Here is a 20,551-nt window from a genome sequence, read left to right on the forward strand (position 1 = left end):
TACATTTGGTAAAGTCGAAGAAGCTCATAATTTTTAAGTGGTCTCTTACTTTTTACTTAGAAATAAGTAATGGAATACTTTTTACAGACTTTTACGCAGAAGTGAATGTAACGGTGATGCTTTTAGAAGAGTTACGGTAACAAAACTTCGAGACTCCCTCCTCCAACCACCCCTCCACCCCCGCCCCCCCTTAGGAAGTCTCAGGCAATTAGTTTGCTCGGTCAGAAGGAGCTTTTCAGCCAGTCGCTCCGGAGTTCCTCCAATGCCTGAACTCCTCCCCCTTTTTCCAAACACACACACACACACACAGTCATACACGCTCGCTCGCGCTGATCCGCGGCGGGACCGTACCCGTACCCGTACTCGGGCTGAGCGCCTCCTCGCGCCATGGGCTTCGAGCTGGACCGCTTCACGGGCTCCGTGGACCCGGACCTGAAGTGCAACCTGTGCCAGAAGGTTCTGGAGGAGCCGCTGACCACGCCGTGCGGACACGTCTTCTGCGCGCGCTGCGTGCTGCCCTGGGTGGCGCAGCGGAGCAGCTGCCCCGCGCGCTGCCGCCGCCGCGTCTCCGCCGCCGAGCTCCACCACGTGCCGCCGCTCAAGAGCCTCGTGCTGAAGCTGGCCACACGCTGCGAGCACAGCGCGCGCGGCTGCGGCGCCGTGGTGCCCCTGCAGCGGCTGGCCGAGCACGCGGAGGGCTGCGAGTACGCGCCGGTCCCGTGCCGCCATCGCGGCTGCGGCCAGGTGCTGAACGCGCGCGACCTGGAGGCGCACATGCGCGAGCAGTGTGAGCACCGGCCGGCGGGCGCGTGCGAACGCGAGCGCGGCTGCGGCCTGGTGCTGACGCAGCGCGAGCGAGCGCCGGGAGTCCACTGCTGCGTGCAGGCGCTGAAGGCGCACGGGGGCGCGCTGCAGGCCCGCGCGGACGGGCTGGGGAAGGAGCTGAAGCGGCAGGCGCTGCGGGCCGGGAAGCGCGAGAAAGCGCTGGTCGCGCGCCTCGCCGCCGCGCACAGCGAGCTGCAGGTCACCGCGCTGCGCTACCAGAAGAAGTTCACCGAGTACAGCGCGCGCATCGAGTCCCTCAGCAGCTCCCGCGCGGCCCCGTGCAAGGTGAGGAGCAGAAGATAACGGGGAGATTTTTTATTTGATGTCGGTCTTGAGCGCGTGAAGTTTTGGGAAGCTGAACTGTGATACAGTTTATGGAAGTTGAGTGAATGTTTAGTGTTGAGCTTTTGGACGTTGGATGGATGTTGTGTCTCTTAAAATGTCAACTTTTTGGAAACTAAGTCGATCTTTGATAGTTGTCAAAGTTGGGTAAATGTTTGATAGTTTCTGGAAGTTGAGTCGATGTTAAGTGTTGAGCTTTTGGACGTTGAGTAAATGTTGTCTCTTAAAATGTCAACTTTTTGGAAGTTAAGTCGATCTTTGGTAGTTGTCAAAGTTGGGTAAATGTTTGATAGTTTCTGGAAGTTGAGTCGATGTTAAGTGTTGAGCTTTTGGACGTTGGATGGATGTTGTGTCTCTTAAAATGTCAACTTTTTGGAAGTTAAGTCGATCTTTGGTAGTTGTCAAAGTTGGGTAAATGTTTGAGTTTCTGGAAGTTGAGTCGATATTTAGTGTTAATCTTTTGGACGTTGGGTGGATGTTGTGTGTCTCAAAGTATCAACTTTTTGAAAGTTAAGTAGGTTTGTAGTAGCTGTGAAAGTTGGGTAAATGTTGGGTAGTTCTGTAAAAGTTCTGTAAAAGTTTACTAAATGTTTATCTGTCAGCTTTAACAGTTTCAGGTTTTAAGACATTGGGTAAAATGTGCTTGTCCTTCAATCTTTACACTTTAAACTTTTTGTTTAATTGTTCTTGAAGTTGAGTAGATGTTCAGCTGTCAGATTTAACAGTTTCAGAATGTTTTGATGTTGGGTACAGTGTGTGTCTTTACACTGTCCAAATGTCAACGTTTTGAAATTTGGTAGCTGTCAAAGTTGGGTAGATGTTTGATAGTTCTGGAAGTTGAGTAGATGTTTAGCTGCCAGCTTTAACAATTTCTTTACACTTAGGGTTAGTCTTTACATTGTCCAAATGTCAACTTTTTGAAAGTTAAGTAGATATGTATCCGGTAGCTGTCAAGGTTAGGTAAATAATGTATAGTTCTGTAAAAGGTCTGTAAAAGTTGAGTAAATGTTTAGCTGCCAGCTTTAACAGTTTCTTTACACTTAGGGTTAGTCTTTACATTGTCCAAATGGCAACTTTTTGAAGTTAAGTAGATATTTGGTAAAGGCAAAGTGATTTTTGATAGTTCTGGAAGTTGAATAGATGTGTAGTGTTAAGCTTTTGGACATTGAGTAGATATTTTGCGTTTCAAAATATCAAGTTTTTGAAAGTTAAATGGAATGATATTTGGAAGCTGTCAAGGTTGGGTAGATGATTAATAGTACTGGAAGTTGAGGAGATGTTTAGCTGCCAGCTTTAACATTTTTTTTAACTAAGGGTTAGTCTTTACATTGTCTTTTGAAAGTTAAACAGATATTCGGTAGCTGTCAAGGTTAGATAAATAATGTATAGTTCTGTAAAAGGTCTGTAAAAGTTTAGATGAGTGAAAGTTAGGTGGCTTTTGGTAGCTGTCAAAGTTGTGTAAATGTTGGATAGGTTTGGAAGTTGTGTAAATGTTTAGCTGTCAGCTTTAACGGTTTTGCATTTTTAGACATTGTGAAGAATATGTTTATAATTCAGTTTTATAAAACATTTTGACTTTGGGTAGATGTGTGTCTCCCATTCCTAGCCCTGTCAAAATATAAACTTTTTGAAAGTTAGGCAGATATTTACTAGCTGTCAAAGTTGTGTAAATGTTGGATAGTTTGGAAGTTGAGTAGATGTTTAGCTGTCGGCTTGGACAGTTTCAAGCTTTTTTGTCATTGGGCGGAGTGTGTGTCTTTCAGTCTTTACATTGTCAACATTTTCAAAGTTAAGTGTGTAATGTTAAGCTTTTAGACATTTAGTAAATGTAGCACTGTCAAAAAATCAGCTTTATGAAAGTTGAGATGTTAGATAGCCCTGACAGTTGGGTAGATTTGTAGCTGTCAGCCTCAACAGTGTTACATGTTTGGACATTGGGTAGATGTCTTTCCTTGTCTTAGCACTGTGAAAATATTAACTTTTTGAAAGTTAAGTATATATTTTATATTTGATAGTAAGTTGAGTGGTAGTTGGATAGCTTTGGAATTGATTAAATGTTTATCTATCAGCTTTAAATGTTTCAGGTTTTTGGACATTGGGTAGATGTTGTGTGTCTCCTAGCTTTAACACTATCAACATATTAACTTTCTGTAAGTTGAGTAAATGTTTAGCTGTTGGCTTTGACAGTTTCAGGCTTTTTTTTACATTGGGTAGAATGTGTGTCTTTACACTGTCCAAGTGTTAATCTTTGTGAAAGATTAAAAGACATTTGGGTACTGTCAAAATTGTGTAAATATTTTATAGTTCTGGAAGTTGAGTAGATGTTTAGCTGTACATATTAACTTTTTGGATGTTGGGTAAATGTTGAGTAGTTTTGTAAGTTGAGATGTTGGACACCATTGGAAATTGACTAAATGTGTTGTTGTCATGCTAAATAGTGTCATGAATTTGGATGTCAAAAATATCAACTTTTTGGAAGTTGGGTGGCTGCTGTATAATACTGGAAAACTTTTAGAAGTTGAGTAGATGGTTGGTAGATCACAGTTTTATCAGTTTAAGGTTTTTGTTTGAAATGTTGTACTTTTACAACGTTGAATGATTTGAATACGTTTCCACCTTCTAGTTGTAACTGGATATATTGCACAGTGTTATCAGTGCTGGGAAAGTGACGTCTAGCAGAACGTTCTTCCTTTAAAACATGAGAAGCTCCACCTCGTTGTTTGGAACTGCTGATAACACATCATCACCGTAACTCAGCACTCCTGAGGAGGACGCTAACTGCTAACTCTGAAACATCAGCTAACAGAAACCCGAGCTTGTATCACCGCTGGTGCTGAGTGATGGAGGAGAGTGAGCTCCAGATCACCCACACCCAGAAAAAGCCTGGTCAGATACTCACTCTGGGATTTTATTCGCTTAAAATTAGATTAATTTTATAAATCGCTAAATCACTACAGTACATTTAGCCTTTTAGATATTCTGCAGTTCTGGAGGTTTGGTTTTAACATGTGAAACACTGGGAAACTAAACCATGATACCGTTTTTTGAAGTTAGGTAGATGTTTGATAGTTCTGGAAGTTGTGTATACGTAGCTGTAAACTTTAACAGTTTCATGTTTTAGACATTGTGTGAAAGTTGAAGAACACACACAATTTACCAAGTCAAATGATCAACTTTTTGGATGTTGAGTAGATGTTAGATGATCCTGGAAGGTGAGTAAATGCGTCGTTGACATTAGCTTGTATGTTGTGTGTCAGCCTTAACATTGTTAAAATTTTAACTTTTTAAAAGTTTGGTTGTTGTTGGATAGTTCTCAAAGTTAGGTAGATGTGTAGCTGTCAGCCTCAACAATGTCAAGTAGTGTGTCCAGTTTTTTGGACATTGGGTAGATGTTGTCTCTCCCAGCCTTAACACTGTCAACATATTAACTTTTTGGTAATTGAGTAGATGTTAGATGAGTAAATGTGTTATAATGTCAAACTTTTAACTTTTTTAAGTTAAGTATATGTTAGATAATTCAGGAAGGTAAGTAAGTGCTTAGTTGTCAACCTCTAATGTTTTTGGACGTTTGGTTGGATGTTGTCACTCCCAGCCTTAACATTGCTAAAATATTAACTTTTGAATTTTTTGTTGGGTAGATGTGTAGCTATCAGCCTCAACAATGTCAAGTTTTTGGACATTGGGTAAATGTTGTCACTCCCAGCATTAAGAATGTCGAAATATTAACTTTTTGGTAGTTAGGAAGATGTGTAGCTGTTAGGATCAACAATTTTAAGTTTTCGGACATTGAGAAGATATTTTGTAGCTCCCAGCCTTAACACTGTCAAAGTATTACATTTTTGTGGAAGTTGAATAGATGTTAGATATTCCTGAAATGCGTAGTTGTCAGTCCCAAATGTTTTTGTCTTCCAGCCTTAACATTGTTAAAATAGTAGCTTTTTGGAAGTTGTGTAGATGTGTAGCTGTCAGACTTAACAATGTCAAGTTTGTGGACATTGGGTAAACGTTGTGTCTCTCCCATTCATACCACTGTCAAAATATTAACTTTTTGAAAGTTGCGTAGATGTTAGATAGTTCTGGAAGGGGTGTTAATGTGTAGTTGTCAACCTTAAATGTTTTTGGATGTTGGGTTGGATGTTGTGTGTCTTCCATCCTTAACATTGTTAAAATGTTTACTTTTTGGAAGTTGTATCGATGTGTAGCTGTCAGGCTAATTCTGGAAGGTGAGTAAATGCGTAGTTGTGAACCTCAAATGTTCACAACATTGGGTAGATGTTGGATAGTTGTAAAAGTTGGGTAGATGTGTAGCTGTCAGCCTCAACAATGTTAAGTTCTTGGACATTGTGTAGATGTGTCTTTCCTAGCCACTGCTAAAATATAAACTTTTTGAAAGTTAAGTAGACGTTAGATAATTCACAATGGTGAGTAAATGCGTAGTTGTCAACCTCAAATGTTTTTGGACGTTGGGATGGATGTTATACATGTGTCTTGTTGTCAAACAATAAAAACCACTTTGACTTTGACACTTTGACTTTTGTTACTTTTTGGAAGTTGGGTAGATGTTCGATAGTTCTGGACATTGGGTAGATGTCAAATATTTGTCAAATACACAATATTAACCTTTTGGAAGTTGAGTATATGTTAGATAGCTGTGAAAGTTTGAGCAGATGTTTGATATCTCTGGAATCTGGGTAAATGTGTGGCTGTCAGTCTTAACACTATCAAAATATTTTTTGGGATGTTGTGTAGATGTTTTGCAGATCTAAAAATTGAGTTTGACTCTCAGTTTTGACAAATGCCACATTTCTGAAGTTTTGGAAGTTCAGTGTTATAACAGTGTCAAGTTTCCCTGAGTTATTTTAGTGTCTACACATATTCTCTGATGTTTGGTTTTAACTCTGGAGGTTGGGTAGATGTGTAGCTGTCAACTTCAACAGTGTTAATTTTTGGACATTGGGTAGATGTCTCCAATGTTTAACCCTGTTAAAATATTAACTTTTTGAAAATTGATCAATTTATCAAATGTCAGCTTTAACAGTGTCATGACTGTCATGTTTTTGGACATTGGGTAGATGTTGTGTCTCTCCCAGTATTAGCACTGTCAAAATATTAACTTTTTGAAAGTTATAAGTATATATATTTGATATCTCTGGAAGTTGATTAAATGTTTAGCTGTTAGCTTTAACAGTTTCAGGTGGTTGCACATTGGGTAGATGTTTTTGGGATGTTGTATAGATGTTTTAAAGATCTAAAAGTTTAGTTTGACTCTCAAAATTGAAAAATGCTGCATTTTGAAGTTTTAATGTTAAAAGAATGTCATTTTTTAAACTTTCCCTGAGTTACCGTAGTGTCTATGAGCAGCACAGAATGTACAATAGCTTCCCCTTTAATTAAAGGATAGAAAGTAAAGGAGGTTGAGTTACTGTAATTCCTGTTGTAATTATGATGATAATGATGATAAATTACTTAAATACTTTATATTTTTGCATGTAGGGCTAAAATTATGTGACTTAAAATTCTCAGACTGTGAGTAATGTTTATTTATTACATTCTTACTCTGAAACATTTGCAGTAGTTGTGCAGATGGGTAGATGTTGTGTAGTTCTCGGTCCTAACATTGACATGTTTTTGGATGTTTAGCAGATGTTTTGTAGCCCTCATCCTAAACAGTAACGTGTTTTTAAAACGTTGGGTAGATGTGTAGTTCTCAGTCTTAGTAACAGTGACATGTTTTTGGAAGTTTAGTAGATGTCTCTCAGCCGGAACATTGATGTTTTCAAACATTGTGTAGATGTTGTGTAGTTTTCAGACTCAACAAATGTCAACTTTTGATCAGTACGTTTCAGTGACATGTAGATGTTGTGTAAATATCAGCCTTAACAGTAACATGTTTTTTGAAAATTGGATAGATGTTATGCAGCTCTCAGCCCTAACGTTGACATGTTTTTAAAAGTTGTGTAAATGTTATGTAGCTCTCATACTTAACAAATGTTAACTTTTGATCAGTATTTTCAGTGACCTGTATTAACAGTTACATGTTTTTGGAAGTTCAGTAGAGGTTTTGTTGCTCCCAAGCTTAACAGTGACGTTTTTGAAGGTTCATTAGATGTTGCGTAGCTCCTGGTCTTAGCAACAGTGATGTTTTTATGAGTTGTGAAGTTGTTGTGTAGTTCTTATCTTTAACAGTGACATGTTTTTGGAAGTTTTTGAAAGTTGAGTAGATGTTGTGTAGCTCCTGGTCTTAGCAACAGTGATGTTTTTATGAGTCGTGAAGTTGTTGTGTAGTTCTTATCTTTAACAGTGACATGTTTTTGGAAGTTTTTGAAAGTTGAGTAGATGTTGTGTAGCTCCTGGTCTTAGCAACAGTGATGTTTTTATGAGTCGTGAAGTTGTTGTGTAGTTCTTATCTTTAACAGTGACATGTTTTGAAAATTGTGTAGATGTTTTTGTAGCTCAGACTCAACAAATGTCAACTTTTGATCAGTACTTTTCAAGTGACATGTCTTAACATTGACTTGTTTTTGGAAATTTAGTAGATGTTGTGTAGCTCTTAGCCTTAGCAGTGTCAAGTTTTTGGAAGTTTAATAAATATTGTGTAGTTCTCAGCCTTAATATTGACAAATTGTTTCGAAATTTAGTAAATGTTTTGTAGCTCTAAGTCTTAAAAAATGTAAACATTTTATCAGTACTTTTCTGTGATCTGTATTAACAGTGACATGTTTTTTAAAGTTGGGTAGTTGTGTAGCTCCCAGTCTTAGTAACAGTGATATTTTGGAAGTTCAGTAGATGTTGTGTAGCTCTCAGGCTTGGCAGTGACATGTTTTTGAAGGTTCGTTAGATGTTGTGTTGCTCCCGTTCTTAGTAACGTTTTTTTTAGTTATGTTTTTATGAGTTGTGTAGATGTTTGTAGCTCTCTGACTCAACAAATGTCAACTTTTGATCAATACTTTTCAGTGAAATTTCTTCACATTAACTTGTTTTAGAGGTTTAGTAGATGTTGTGTAAGTCTCAGCCTGAAATGTGAAATTAAGTATGTTATGTAGTTCTCAGGCTTAACAATCAACATGTTTTTGGATGTTTAGTAGATGTTTTGTAGCAAACGTCAACTTCTGATCTATAGTTTTATTTGGCTGCTAATTGTTAGTGTTTTGTTTGTATCTAAAACTATTTTTCAGCTTTTTATTAAAAATATCAGTGCTAAATAGTAACATGTTTTTGGAAGTTCATTAGTCTGAGTAACAGCGATGTTTTTATGAGTTTGGCAAATGTTTTGTAGTGCTTAGCCCTAACAGTGACATGTTTTCAAAAGTTATGTAGGTGTTTTGTTGAGGAGCTGTGTGGAGCTGTGAGGAGCTGTGTGGAGCTGTGTGGAGCTGTGAGGAGCTGTGAGGAGCTGTGTGGAGCTGTGAGGAGCTGTGTGGAGCTGTGAGGAGCTGTGAGGAGCTGTGTGGAACTGTGCAGAGCTGTGTGGAGCTGTGTCGAGCTGTGTCGAGCTGCGAGGAACTGTGAAAAGCTGTGAGGAGCTGTAAGGAACTGATTCGCTGTGAGGAACTGTGCAGAGCTGTGTGGAGCTGTGAGGAGCTGTGTGGAGCTGTGAGGAGCTGTGTGGGGCTGTGAGGAGCTGTGTGGAGCTGTGTCGAGCTGCGAGGAACTGTGATTAGCTGTGAGGAGCTGTGTGGAGCTGCGAGGAACTGTGATTAGCTGTGTGGAGCTGTGTGGAGCTGTGAGGAATTGTGTGGAGCTGCGAGGAACTGTGATTAGCTGTGAGGAGCTGTGAGGAGCTGTGTGGAGCTGTGTCGAGCTGCGAGGAACTGTGATTAGCTGTGAGGAGCTGTGCAGAGCTGTGTGGAGCTGTGTTGAGCTGCGAGGAACTGTGATTAGCTGTGAGGAGCTGTGAGGAGCTGTGTGGAGCTGTGTTGAGCTGCGAGGAACTGTGATTAGCTGTGAGGAGCTGTGTGGAGCTGTGAGGAATTGTGTGGAGCTGCGAGGAACTGTGATTAGCTGTGAGGAGCTGTGAGGAGCTGTGTGGAGCTGTGTTGAGCTGCGAGGAACTGTGATTAGCTGTGAGGAGCTGTGTGGAGCTGTGAGGAATTGTGTGGAGCTGCGAGGAACTGTGATTAGCTGTGAGGAGCTGTGAGGAGCTGTGAGGAGCTGTGTGGAGCTGTGTCGAGCTGCGAGGAACTGTGATTAGCTGTGAGGAGCTGTGCAGAGCTGTGAGGAGCTGTGAGAAGCTGTGAAAAGTTGTGAGAAACTGTTAGGAGCTGTGAGGAGCTGTGAGGAGCTGTGAGGAGCTGTGTGGAGCTGTGAGGAGCTGTGAATAGCTTTGAGAAGATGTGAGGAGCTGTGACAAGCTGTGAGGAGCTGTGACAAGCTGTGAGGAGCTGTGAGGAGCTGTGTGGAACTGTGTGGAGCTGTGTCGAGCTGCGAGGAACTGTGATTAGCTGTGAGGAGCTGTGCAGAGCTGTGAGGAGCTGTGAGAAGCTGTGAAAAGTTGTGAGAAACTGTGAGGAGCTGTGAGGAGCTGTGAGGAGCTGTGTGGAGCTGTGAGGAGCTGTGAATAGCTTTGAGAAGATGTGAGGAGCTGTGACAAGCTGTGAGGAGCTGTGACAAGCTGTGAGGAGCTGTGTGGAACTGTGATTAGCTGTGAGGAGCTGTGAGGAACTGTGATTAGCTGTGAGGAGCTGTGTGGAGTTGTGTCGAGCTGCGAGGAACTGTGATTAGCTGTGATTAGCTGTGAGGAGCTGTGCAGAGCTGTGAGGATCTGTGAGAAGCTGTGAAAAGTTGTGAGAAACTGTTAGGAGCTGTGTGGAGCTGTGAGGAATTGTGTGGAGCTGCGAGGAACTGTGATTAGCTGTGCAGAGCTGTGAGGAGCTGTGAGGAGCTGTGTGAAGCTGTGTGGAGCTGTGAGAAGCTGTGAAAAGTTGTGAGAAACTGTTAGGAGCTGTGAGGAGCTGTGTGGAGTTGTGAGGAGCTGTGTGGAGCTGTGTGGAACTGTGTGGAGCTGTGTCGAGCTGCGAGGAACTGTGATTAGCTGTGAGGAGCTGTGCAGAGCTGTGAGGAGCTGTGAGAAGCTGTGAAAAGTTGTGAGAAACTGTGAGGAGCTGTGAGGAGCTGTGAGGAGCTGTGTGGAGCTGTGAGGAGCTGTGAATAGCTTTGAGAAGATGTGAGGAGCTGTGACAAGCTGTGAGGAGCTGTGACAAGCTGTGAGGAGCTGTGAGGAGCTGTGTGGAACTGTGATTAGCTGTGAGGAGCTGTGAGGAACTGTGATTAGCTGTGAGGAGCTGTGTGGAGTTGTGTCGAGCTGCGAGGAACTGTGATTAGCTGTGATTAGCTGTGAGGAGCTGTGCAGAGCTGTGAGGATCTGTGAGAAGCTGTGAAAAGTTGTGAGAAACTGTTAGGAGCTGTGTGGAGCTGTGAGGAATTGTGTGGAGCTGCGAGGAACTGTGATTAGCTGTGCAGAGCTGTGAGGAGCTGTGAGGAGCTGTGTGAAGCTGTGTGGAGCTGTGAGAAGCTGTGAAAAGTTGTGAGAAACTGTTAGGAGCTGTGAGGAGCTGTGTGGAGTTGTGAGGAGCTGTGTGGAGCTGTGAGGAGCTGTGAATAGCTTTGAGAAGATGTGAGGAGCTGTGACAAGCTGTGAGGAGCTGTGAGGAGCTGTGTGGAACTGTGAGGAACTGTGATTACCTGCGAGGAGCTGTGAGGAGCTGTAAGAGTGAGGTTAAGTGCACAGAGAGGGGGTTTTGTTCCCTGTTTCTGCTCCTCTCGTCTCTCAGCTGCAGTTCTATCCACCTGGCAGTCTGAGAGGGCTGAGTGTTTATTAATCTGTAGGCTACAGGCCACACAACGCCAGCAGCAAATTACCCACAATACCCTGCTCTGCTGCTGTGCCTCAGTTTATAGAGTTTCTGCACGGGTGCATTGAAACATCACACGCCGGGATTTAGACGCACAGTACAGCTAAATCCACATCTCAGCAGGTCTTCTGCTCCAGGAGAACTTCAGCTCTGCAGATCTTAAGACTGGAAATATATTTACAGGATAAGTAGGAGCATAGATCTATCATAATGGTTGTTAACTCTTAGTTACTTGGTGCAACATTCAGAAAATCATGATGTTACTTTATTTGGATCGGCCATTGTAGATGCATCATAGATGCATAACAATCATCACATACTTGCATTTAACTGAATGTCTATTAAATGTAGTAATAATAATAATAATAATAATAATAATACATTTTATTTGTAATGCACTTTACATTTCAAAGTCTCAAAGTGCTACAGCGTAAATAAAATCAGAACATACATTTAGAAACAAGTGGAGAAAAACAACAAAAAAAAATTACACACACAGATATAAATAAATAAAAAAAAACTAAACTGTGAGGTAAAAGTAAATGATTGGGTTTTAGGGTCGAATTTAGGGTTTACGTTTGGGATAGGATTGATTTTAGGGTCTGACAAACATTGTACTTGCATTTAACTGAATGTCTATTAAATGTCACTAAACTGTAAGGTAAAAGTAAATTATTTTCTATTGAAAGTAAAGTTAGGCTTTTGATTGAGATTTTGGGTCAAGTTTAAGGTTTACATTAAGGTTTGGGTTAGGGTTGATTTTAGGGTCTGTTTTAGGCTTTAGGTTTGGGATGGGGTTGATTTTAGGGTCTGATTTAGGCTTTAGGTTTGGTATAGGGTTGGTTTTAGAGTCTGGTTTAGGGGTAATGTTTGGGTTAGGATTGGTTTTAGGGTCTGATTTAGGCTTTAGGTTTGGGTTAGGGTTGATTTTAGGGTCTGATTTAGGCTTTAGGTTTGGGTTAGGGTTGGTTTTAGGGTCTGATTTAGGCTTTAGGTTTGGGTTAGGGTTGGTTTTAGGGTCTGATTTAGGCTTTAGGTTTGGGTTAGGGTTGATTTTAGGGTCTGATTTAGGCTTTAGGTTTGGGATAGGGTTGGTTTTAGGGTCTGATTTAGGCTATAGGTTTGGGTTAGGGTTGGTTTTAGGGTCTGATTTAGGCTTTAGGTTTGGGATGGGGTTGATTTTAGGGTCTGATTTAGGCTTTAGGTTTGGGATAGGGTTGGTTTTAGGGTCTGATTTAGGCTTTAGGTTTGGGATGGGGTTGGTTTTAGAGTCTGGTTTAGGGGTAATGTTTGGGTTAGGGTTGATTTTAGGGTCTGATTTAGGCTTTAGGTTTGGGTTAGGGTTGGTTTTAGGGTCTGATTTAGGCTTTACGTTTGGTATAGGGTTGGTTTTAGAGTCTGGTTTAGGGGTAATGTTTGGGTTAGGGTTGATTTTAGGGTCTGATTTAGGCTTTAGGTTTGGGATAGGGTTGGTTTTAGGGTCTGATTTAGGCTTTAGGTTTGGGATAGGGTTGGTTTTAGGGTCTGATTTAGGCTTTAGGTTTGGGATGGGGTTGATTTTAGGGTCTGATTTAGGCTTTAGGTTTGGGATAGGGTTGGTTTTAGAGTCTGGTTTAGGGGTAATGTTTGGGTTAGGGTTGATTTTAGGGTCTGATTTAGGCTTTAGGTTTGGGATAGGGTTGGTTTTAGGGTCTGATTTAGGCTATAGGTTTGGGTTAGGGTTGGTTTTAGGGTCTGATTTAGGCTTTAGGTTTGGGTAAGGGTTGATTTTAGGGTCTGATTTAGGCTTTAGGTTTGGGTTAGGGTTGATTTTAGGGTCTGATTTAGGCTTTAGGTTTGGGATGGGGTTGATTTTAGGGTCTGATTTAGGCTTTAGGTTTGGGATAGGGTTGGTTTTAGGGTCTGATTTAGGCTTTAGGTTTGGGATAGGGTTGGTTTTAGGGTCTGATTTAGGCTATAGGTTTGGGTTAGGGTTGGTTTTAGGGTCTGATTTAGGCTTTAGGTTTGGGATAGGGTTGATTTTAGGGTCTGATTTAGGCTTTAGGTTTGGGATGGGGTTGATTTTAGGGTCTGATTTAGGCTTTAGGTTTGGTATAGGGTTGGTTTTAGAGTCTGGTTTAGGGGTAATGTTTGGGTTAGGATTGGTTTTAGGGTCTGATTTAGCTTTTAATTGTTTGCATTTTACTTTGCAGCAGTACTTTTAATTGTTTGCAGTTTACATGGTAGATCTTTGAGGGTACATTACATTTTTATTTTGCATTTACATTTTTTTATTGCTACATTTTACTATAACAATAATAATTTATACAAAATCAGAGTATTGGGAAGTTACTGTTTATGAAATAGACATATTTTATAGTTTTGTTCCGCTGTATGTATAAAAACAATACTATATTCATATACACTTGCATTTATACTAAATAAAGTAGTGTACTCTTAAAAAAATTATGATAAAATAGGCCATATCGCTGACCTCTACTACCCCCATAGTCCTAACAAAGACCCTTCCTATCTTGGCTGCAACCAACACTTTGAAACACAGCTTGGAATAAAATTATATACAGCTCTGAAAAAAAAAAAGGGTTGATTTTAGGGTCTGATTTAGGCTTTAGGTTTGGGTTAGGGTTGATTTTAGGGTCTGATTTAGGCTTTAGGTTTGGGATGGGGTTGATTTTAGGGTCTCATTTAGGCTTTAGGTTTGGGATAGGGTTGGTTTTAGGGTCTGATTTAGGCTTTAGGTTTGGGATAGGGTTGGTTTTAGGGTCTGATTTAGGCTATAGGTTTGGGTTAGGGTTGGTTTTAGGGTCTGATTTAGGCTTTAGGTTTGGGATAGGGTTGATTTTAGGGTCTGATTTAGGCTTAAGGTTTGGGATGGGGTTGATTTTAGGGTCTGATTTAGGCTTTAGGTTTGGTATAGGGTTGGTTTTAGAGTCTGGTTTAGGGGTAATGTTTGGGTTAGGATTGGTTTTAGGGTCTGATTTAGCTTTTAATTGTTTGCATTTTACTTTGCAGCAGTACTTTTAATTGTTTGCAGTTTACATGGTAGATCTTTGAGGGTACATTACATTTTTATTTTGCATTTACATTTTTTTATTGCTACATTTTACTATAACAATAATAATTTATACAAAATCAGAGTATTGGGAAGTTACTGTTTATGAAATAGACATATTTTATAGTTTTGTTCCGCTGTATGTATAAAAACAATACTATATTCATATACACTTGCATTTATACTAAATAAAGTAGTGTACTCTTAAAAAAATTATGATAAAATAGGCCATATCGCTGACCTCTACTACCCCCATAGTCCTAACAAAGACCCTTCCTATCTTGGCTGCAACCAACACTTTGAAACACAGCTTGGAATAAAATTATATACAGCTCTGAAAAAAAAAAAGGGTTGATTTTAGGGTCTGATTTAGGCTTTAGGTTTGGGTTAGGGTTGATTTTAGGGTCTGATTTAGGCTTTAGGTTTGGGATGGGGTTGATTTTAGGGTCTGATTTAGGCTTTAGGTTTGGGATAGGGTTGGTTTTAGGGTCTGATTTAGGCTTTAGGTTTGGGTTAGGGTTGGTTTTAGGGTCTGATTTAGGCTTTAGGTTTGGGATAGGGTTGATTTTAGGGTCTGATTTAGGCTTTAGGTTTGGGATGGGGTTGATTTTAGGGTCTGATTTAGGCTTTAGGTTTGGTATAGGGTTGGTTTTAGAGTCTGGTTTAGGGGTAATGTTTGGGTTAGGATTGGTTTTAGGGTCTGATTTAGCTTTTAATTGTTTGCATTTTACTTTGCAGCAGTACTTTTAATTGTTTGCAGTTTACATGGTAGATCTTTGAGGGTACATTACATTTTTATTTTGCATTTACATTTTTTTATTGCTACATTTTACTATAACAATAATAATTTATACAAAATCAGAGTATTGGGAAGTTACTGTTTATGAAATAGACATATTTTATAGTTTTGTTCCGCTGTATGTATAAAAACAATACTATATTCATATACACTTGCATTTATACTAAATAAAGTAGTGTACTCTTAAAAAAATTATGATAAAATAGGCCATATCGCTGACCTCTACTACCCCCACAGTCCTAACAAAGACCCTTCCTATCTTGGCTGCAACCAACACTTTGAAACACAGCTTGGAATAAAATTATATACAGCTCTGAAAAAAAAAAGGGTTGATTTTAGGGTCTGATTTAGGCTTTAGGTTTGGGTTAGGGTTGATTTTAGGGTCTGATTTAGGCTTTAGGTTTGGGATGGGGTTGATTTTAGGGTCTGATTTAGGCTTTAGGTTTGGGATAGGGTTGGTTTTAGGGTCTGATTTAGGCTTTAGGTTTGGGATAGGGTTGGTTTTAGGGTCTGATTTAGGCTATAGGTTTGGGTTAGGGTTGGTTTTAGGGTCTGATTTAGGCTTTAGGTTTGGGATAGGGTTGATTTTAGGGTCTGATTTAGGCTTTAGGTTTGGGATGGGGTTGATTTTAGGGTCTGATTTAGGCTTTAGGTTTGGTATAGGGTTGGTTTTAGAGTCTGGTTTAGGGGTAATGTTTGGGTTAGGATTGGTTTTAGGGTCTGATTTAGCTTTTAATTGTTTGCATTTTACTTTGCAGCAGTACTTTTAATTGTTTGCAGTTTACATGGTAGATCTTTGAGGGTACATTACATTTTTATTTTGCATTTACATTTTTTTATTGCTACATTTTACTATAACAATAATAATTTATACAAAATCAGAGTATTGGGAAGTTACTGTTTATGAAATAGACATATTTTATAGTTTTGTTCCGCTGTATGTATAAAAACAATACTATATTCATATACACTTGCATTTATACTAAATAAAGTAGTGTACTCTTAAAAAAATTATGATAAAATAGGCCATATCGCTGACCTCTACTACCCCCATAGTCCTAACAAAGACCCTTCCTATCTTGGCTGCAACCAACACTTTGAAACACAGCTTGGAATAAAATTATATACAGCTCTGAAAAAAAAAAAGGGTTGATTTTAGGGTCTGATTTAGGCTTTAGGTTTGGGTTAGGGTTGATTTTAGGGTCTGATTTAGGCTTTAGGTTTGGTATAGGGTTGGTTTTAGAGTCTGGTTTAGGGGTAATGTTTGGGTTAGGATTGGTTTTAGGGTCTGATTTAGCTTTTAATTGTTTGCATTTTACTTTGCAGCAGTACTTTTAATTGTTTGCAGTTTACATGGTAGATCTTTGAGGGTACATTACATTTTTATTTTGCATTTACATTTTTTTATTGCTACATTTTACTATAACAATAATAATTTATACAAAATCAGAGTATTGGGAAGTTACTGTTTATGAAATAGACATATTTTATAGTTTTGTTCCGCTGTATGTATAAAAACAATACTATATTCATATACACTTGCATTTATACTAAATAAAGTAGTGTACTCTTAAAAAAATTATGATAAAATAGGCCATATCGCTGACCTCTACTACCCCCATAGTCCTAACAAAGACCCTTCCTATCTTGGCTGCAACCAACACTTTGAAACACAGCTTGGAATAAAATTATATACAGCTCTGAAAAAAAAAAAGGGTTGATTTTAGGGTCTGATTTAGGCTTTAGGTTTGGGTTAGGGTTGATTTTAGGGTCTGATTTAGGCTTTAGGTTTGGGATGGGGTTGATTTTAGGGTCTGATTTAGGCTTTAGGTTTGGGATAGGGTTGGTTTTAGGGTCTGATTTAGGCTTTAGGTTTGGGTTAGGGTTGGTTTTAGGGTCTGATTTAGGCTTTAGGTTTGGGATAGGGTTGATTTTAGGGTCTGATTTAGGCTTTAGGTTTGGGATGGGGTTGATTTTAGGGTCTGATTTAGGCTTTAGGTTTGGTATAGGGTTGGTTTTAGAGTCTGGTTTAGGGGTAATGTTTGGGTTAGGATTGGTTTTAGGGTCTGATTTAGCTTTTAATTGTTTGCATTTTACTTTGCAGCAGTACTTTTAATTGTTTGCAGTTTACATGGTAGATCTTTGAGGGTACATTACATTTTTATTTTGCATTTACATTTTTTTATTGCTACATTTTACTATAACAATAATAATTTATACAAAATCAGAGTATTGGGAAGTTACTGTTTATGAAATAGACATATTTTATAGTTTTGTTCCGCTGTATGTATAAAAACAATACTATATTCATATACACTTGCATTTATACTAAATAAAGTAGTGTACTCTTAAAAAAATTATGATAAAATAGGCCATATCGCTGACCTCTACTACCCCCACAGTCCTAACAAAGACCCTTCCTATCTTGGCTGCAACCAACACTTTGAAACACAGCTTGGAATAAAATTATATACAGCTCTGAAAAAAAAAAAGGGTTGATTTTAGGGTCTGATTTAGGCTTTAGGTTTGGGTTAGGGTTGATTTTAGGGTCTGATTTAGGCTTTAGGTTTGGGATGGGGTTGATTTTAGGGTCTGATTTAGGCTTTAGGTTTGGGATAGGGTTGGTTTTAGGGTCTGATTTAGGCTATAGGTTTGGGATAGGGTTGGTTTTAGGGTCTGATTTAGGCTATAGGTTTGGGTTAGGGTTGGTTTTAGGGTCTGATTTAGGCTTTAGGTTTGGGATAGGGTTGATTTTAGGGTCTGATTTAGGCTTTAGGTTTGGGATGGGGTTGATTTTAGGGTCTGATTTAGGCTTTAGGTTTGGTATAGGGTTGGTTTTAGAGTCTGGTTTAGGGGTAATGTTTGGGTTAGGATTGGTTTTAGGGTCTGATTTAGCTTTTAATTGTTTGCATTTTACTTTGCAGCAGTACTTTTAATTGTTTGCAGTTTACATGGTAGATCTTTGAGGGTACATTACATTTTTATTTTGCATTTACATTTTTTTATTGCTACATTTTACTATAACAATAATAATTTATACAAAATCAGAGTATTGGGAAGTTACTGTTTATGAAATAGACATATTTTATAGTTTTGTTCCGCTGTATGTATAAAAACAATACTATATTCATATACACTTGCATTTATACTAAATAAAGTAGTGTACTCTTAAAAAAATTATGATAAAATAGGCCATATCGCTGACCTCTACTACCCCCATAGTCCTAACAAAGACCCTTCCTATCTTGGCTGCAACCAACACTTTGAAACACAGCTTGGAATAAAATTATATACAGCTCTGAAAAAAAAAAAGGGTTGATTTTAGGGTCTGATTTAGGCTTTAGGTTTGGGTTAGGGTTGATTTTAGGGTCTGATTTAGGCTTTAGGTTTGGGATGGGGTTGATTTTAGGGTCTGATTTAGGCTTTAGGTTTGGGATAGGGTTGGTTTTAGGGTCTGATTTAGGCTTTAGGTTTGGGATAGGGTTGGTTTTAGGGTCTGATTTAGGCTATAGGTTTGGGTTAGGGTTGGTTTTAGGGTCTGATTTAGGCTTTAGGTTTGGGATAGGGTTGATTTTAGGGTCTGATTTAGGCTTTAGGTTTGGGATGGGGTTGATTTTAGGGTCTGATTTAGGCTTTAGGTTTGGTATAGGGTTGGTTTTAGAGTCTGGTTTAGGGGTAATGTTTGGGTTAGGATTGGTTTTAGGGTCTGATTTAGCTTTTAATTGTTTGCATTTTACTTTGCAGCAGTACTTTTAATTGTTTGCAGTTTACATGGTAGATCTTTGAGGGTACATTACATTTTTATTTTGCATTTACATTTTTTTATTGCTACATTTTACTATAACAATAATAATTTATACAAAATCAGAGTATTGGGAAGTTACTGTTTATGAAATAGACATATTTTATAGTTTTGTTCCGCTGTATGTATAAAAACAATACTATATTCATATACACTTGCATTTATACTAAATAAAGTAGTGTACTCTTAAAAAAATTATGATAAAATAGGCCATATCGCTGACCTCTACTACCCCCATAGTCCTAACAAAGACCCTTCCTATCTTGGCTGCAACCAACACTTTGAAACACAGCTTGGAATAAAATTATATACAGCTCTGAAAAAAAAAAAGGGTTGATTTTAGGGTCTGATTTAGGCTTTAGGTTTGGGTTAGGGTTGATTTTAGGGTCTGATTTAGGCTTTAGGTTTGGGATGGGGTTGATTTTAGGGTCTGATTTAGGCTTTAGGTTTGGGATAGGGTTGGTTTTAGGGTCTGATTTAGGCTTTAGGTTTGGGTTAGGGTTGGTTTTAGGGTCTGATTTAGGCTTTAGGTTTGGGATAGGGTTGATTTTAGGGTCTGATTTAGGCTTTAGGTTTGGGATGGGGTTGATTTTAGGGTCTGATTTAGGCTTTAGGTTTGGTATAGGGTTGGTTTTAGAGTCTGGTTTAGGGGTAATGTTTGGGTTAGGATTGGTTTTAGGGTCTGATTTAGCTTTTAATTGTTTGCATTTTACTTTGCAGCAGTACTTTTAATTGTTTGCAGTTTACATGGTAGATCTTTGAGGGTACATTACATTTTTATTTTGCATTTACATTTTTTTATTGCTACATTTTACTATAACAATAATAATTTATACAAAATCAGAGTATTGGGAAGTTACTGTTTATGAAATAGACATATTTTATAGTTTTGTTCCGCTGTATGTATAAAAACAATACTATATTCATATACACTTGCATTTATACTAAATAAAGTAGTGTACTCTTAAAAAAATTATGATAAAATAGGCCATATCGCTGACCTCTACTACCCCCACAGTCCTAACAAAGACCCTTCCTATCTTGGCTGCAACCAACACTTTGAAACACAGCTTGGAATAAAATTATATACAGCTCTGAAAAAAAAAAAGGGTTGATTTTAGGGTCTGATTTAGGCTTTAGGTTTGGGTTAGGGTTGATTTTAGGGTCTGATTTAGGCTTTAGGTTTGGGATGGGGTTGATTTTAGGGTCTGATTTAGGCTTTAGGTTTGGGATAGGGTTGGTTTTAGGGTCTGATTTAGGCTTTAGGTTTGGGATAGGGTTGGTTTTAGGGTCTGATTTAGGCTATAGGTTTGGGTTAGGGTTGGTTTTAGGGTCTGATTTAGGCTTTAGGTTTGGGATAGGGTTGATTTTAGGGTCTGATTTAGGCTTTAGGTTTGGGATGGGGTTGATTTTAGGGTCTGATTTAGGCTTTAGGTTTGGTATAGGGTTGGTTTTAGAGTCTGGTTTAGGGGTAATGTTTGGGTTAGGATTGGTTTTAGGGTCTGATTTAGCTTTTAATTGTTTGCATTTTACTTTGCAGCAGTACTTTTAATTGTTTGCAGTTTACATGGTAGATCTTTGAGGGTACATTACATTTTTATTTTGCATTTACATTTTTTTATTGCTACATTTTACTATAACAATAATAATTTATACAAAATCAGAGTATTGGGAAGTTACTGTTTATGAAATAGACATATTTTATAGTTTTGTTCCGCTGTATGTATAAAAACAATACTATATTCATATACACTTGCATTTATACTAAATAAAGTAGTGTACTCTTAAAAAAATTATGATAAAATAGGCCATATCGCTGACCTCTACTACCCCCATAGTCCTAACAAAGACCCTTCCTATCTTGGCTGCAACCAACACTT

At 38.8% G+C, this 20,551-nt stretch overlaps 1 protein-coding gene across 1 annotated transcript in view; it reads left to right on the forward strand.

The window, feature by feature from the left end:
- Nucleotides 1-238: 238 nt before the first annotated feature.
- The window catches only part of pdzrn3b (PDZ domain containing RING finger 3b), a 215,303-nt gene continuing 194,990 nt past the window's right edge, over nt 239-20,551 (forward strand). Inside the window, exon 1 of the mRNA XM_022662739.2 lies at nt 239-1,110. Within this exon, the coding sequence (XP_022518460.1) occupies nt 388-1,110 (723 nt within the window). The 5' untranslated portion in view covers nt 239-387. The remainder of the gene's footprint in view (nt 1,111-20,551) is intronic.

Source organism: Astyanax mexicanus, chromosome 5, assembly GCF_023375975.1.
Source record: "Astyanax mexicanus isolate ESR-SI-001 chromosome 5, AstMex3_surface, whole genome shotgun sequence".
NCBI lineage: Eukaryota > Metazoa > Chordata > Actinopteri > Characiformes > Acestrorhamphidae > Astyanax > Astyanax mexicanus.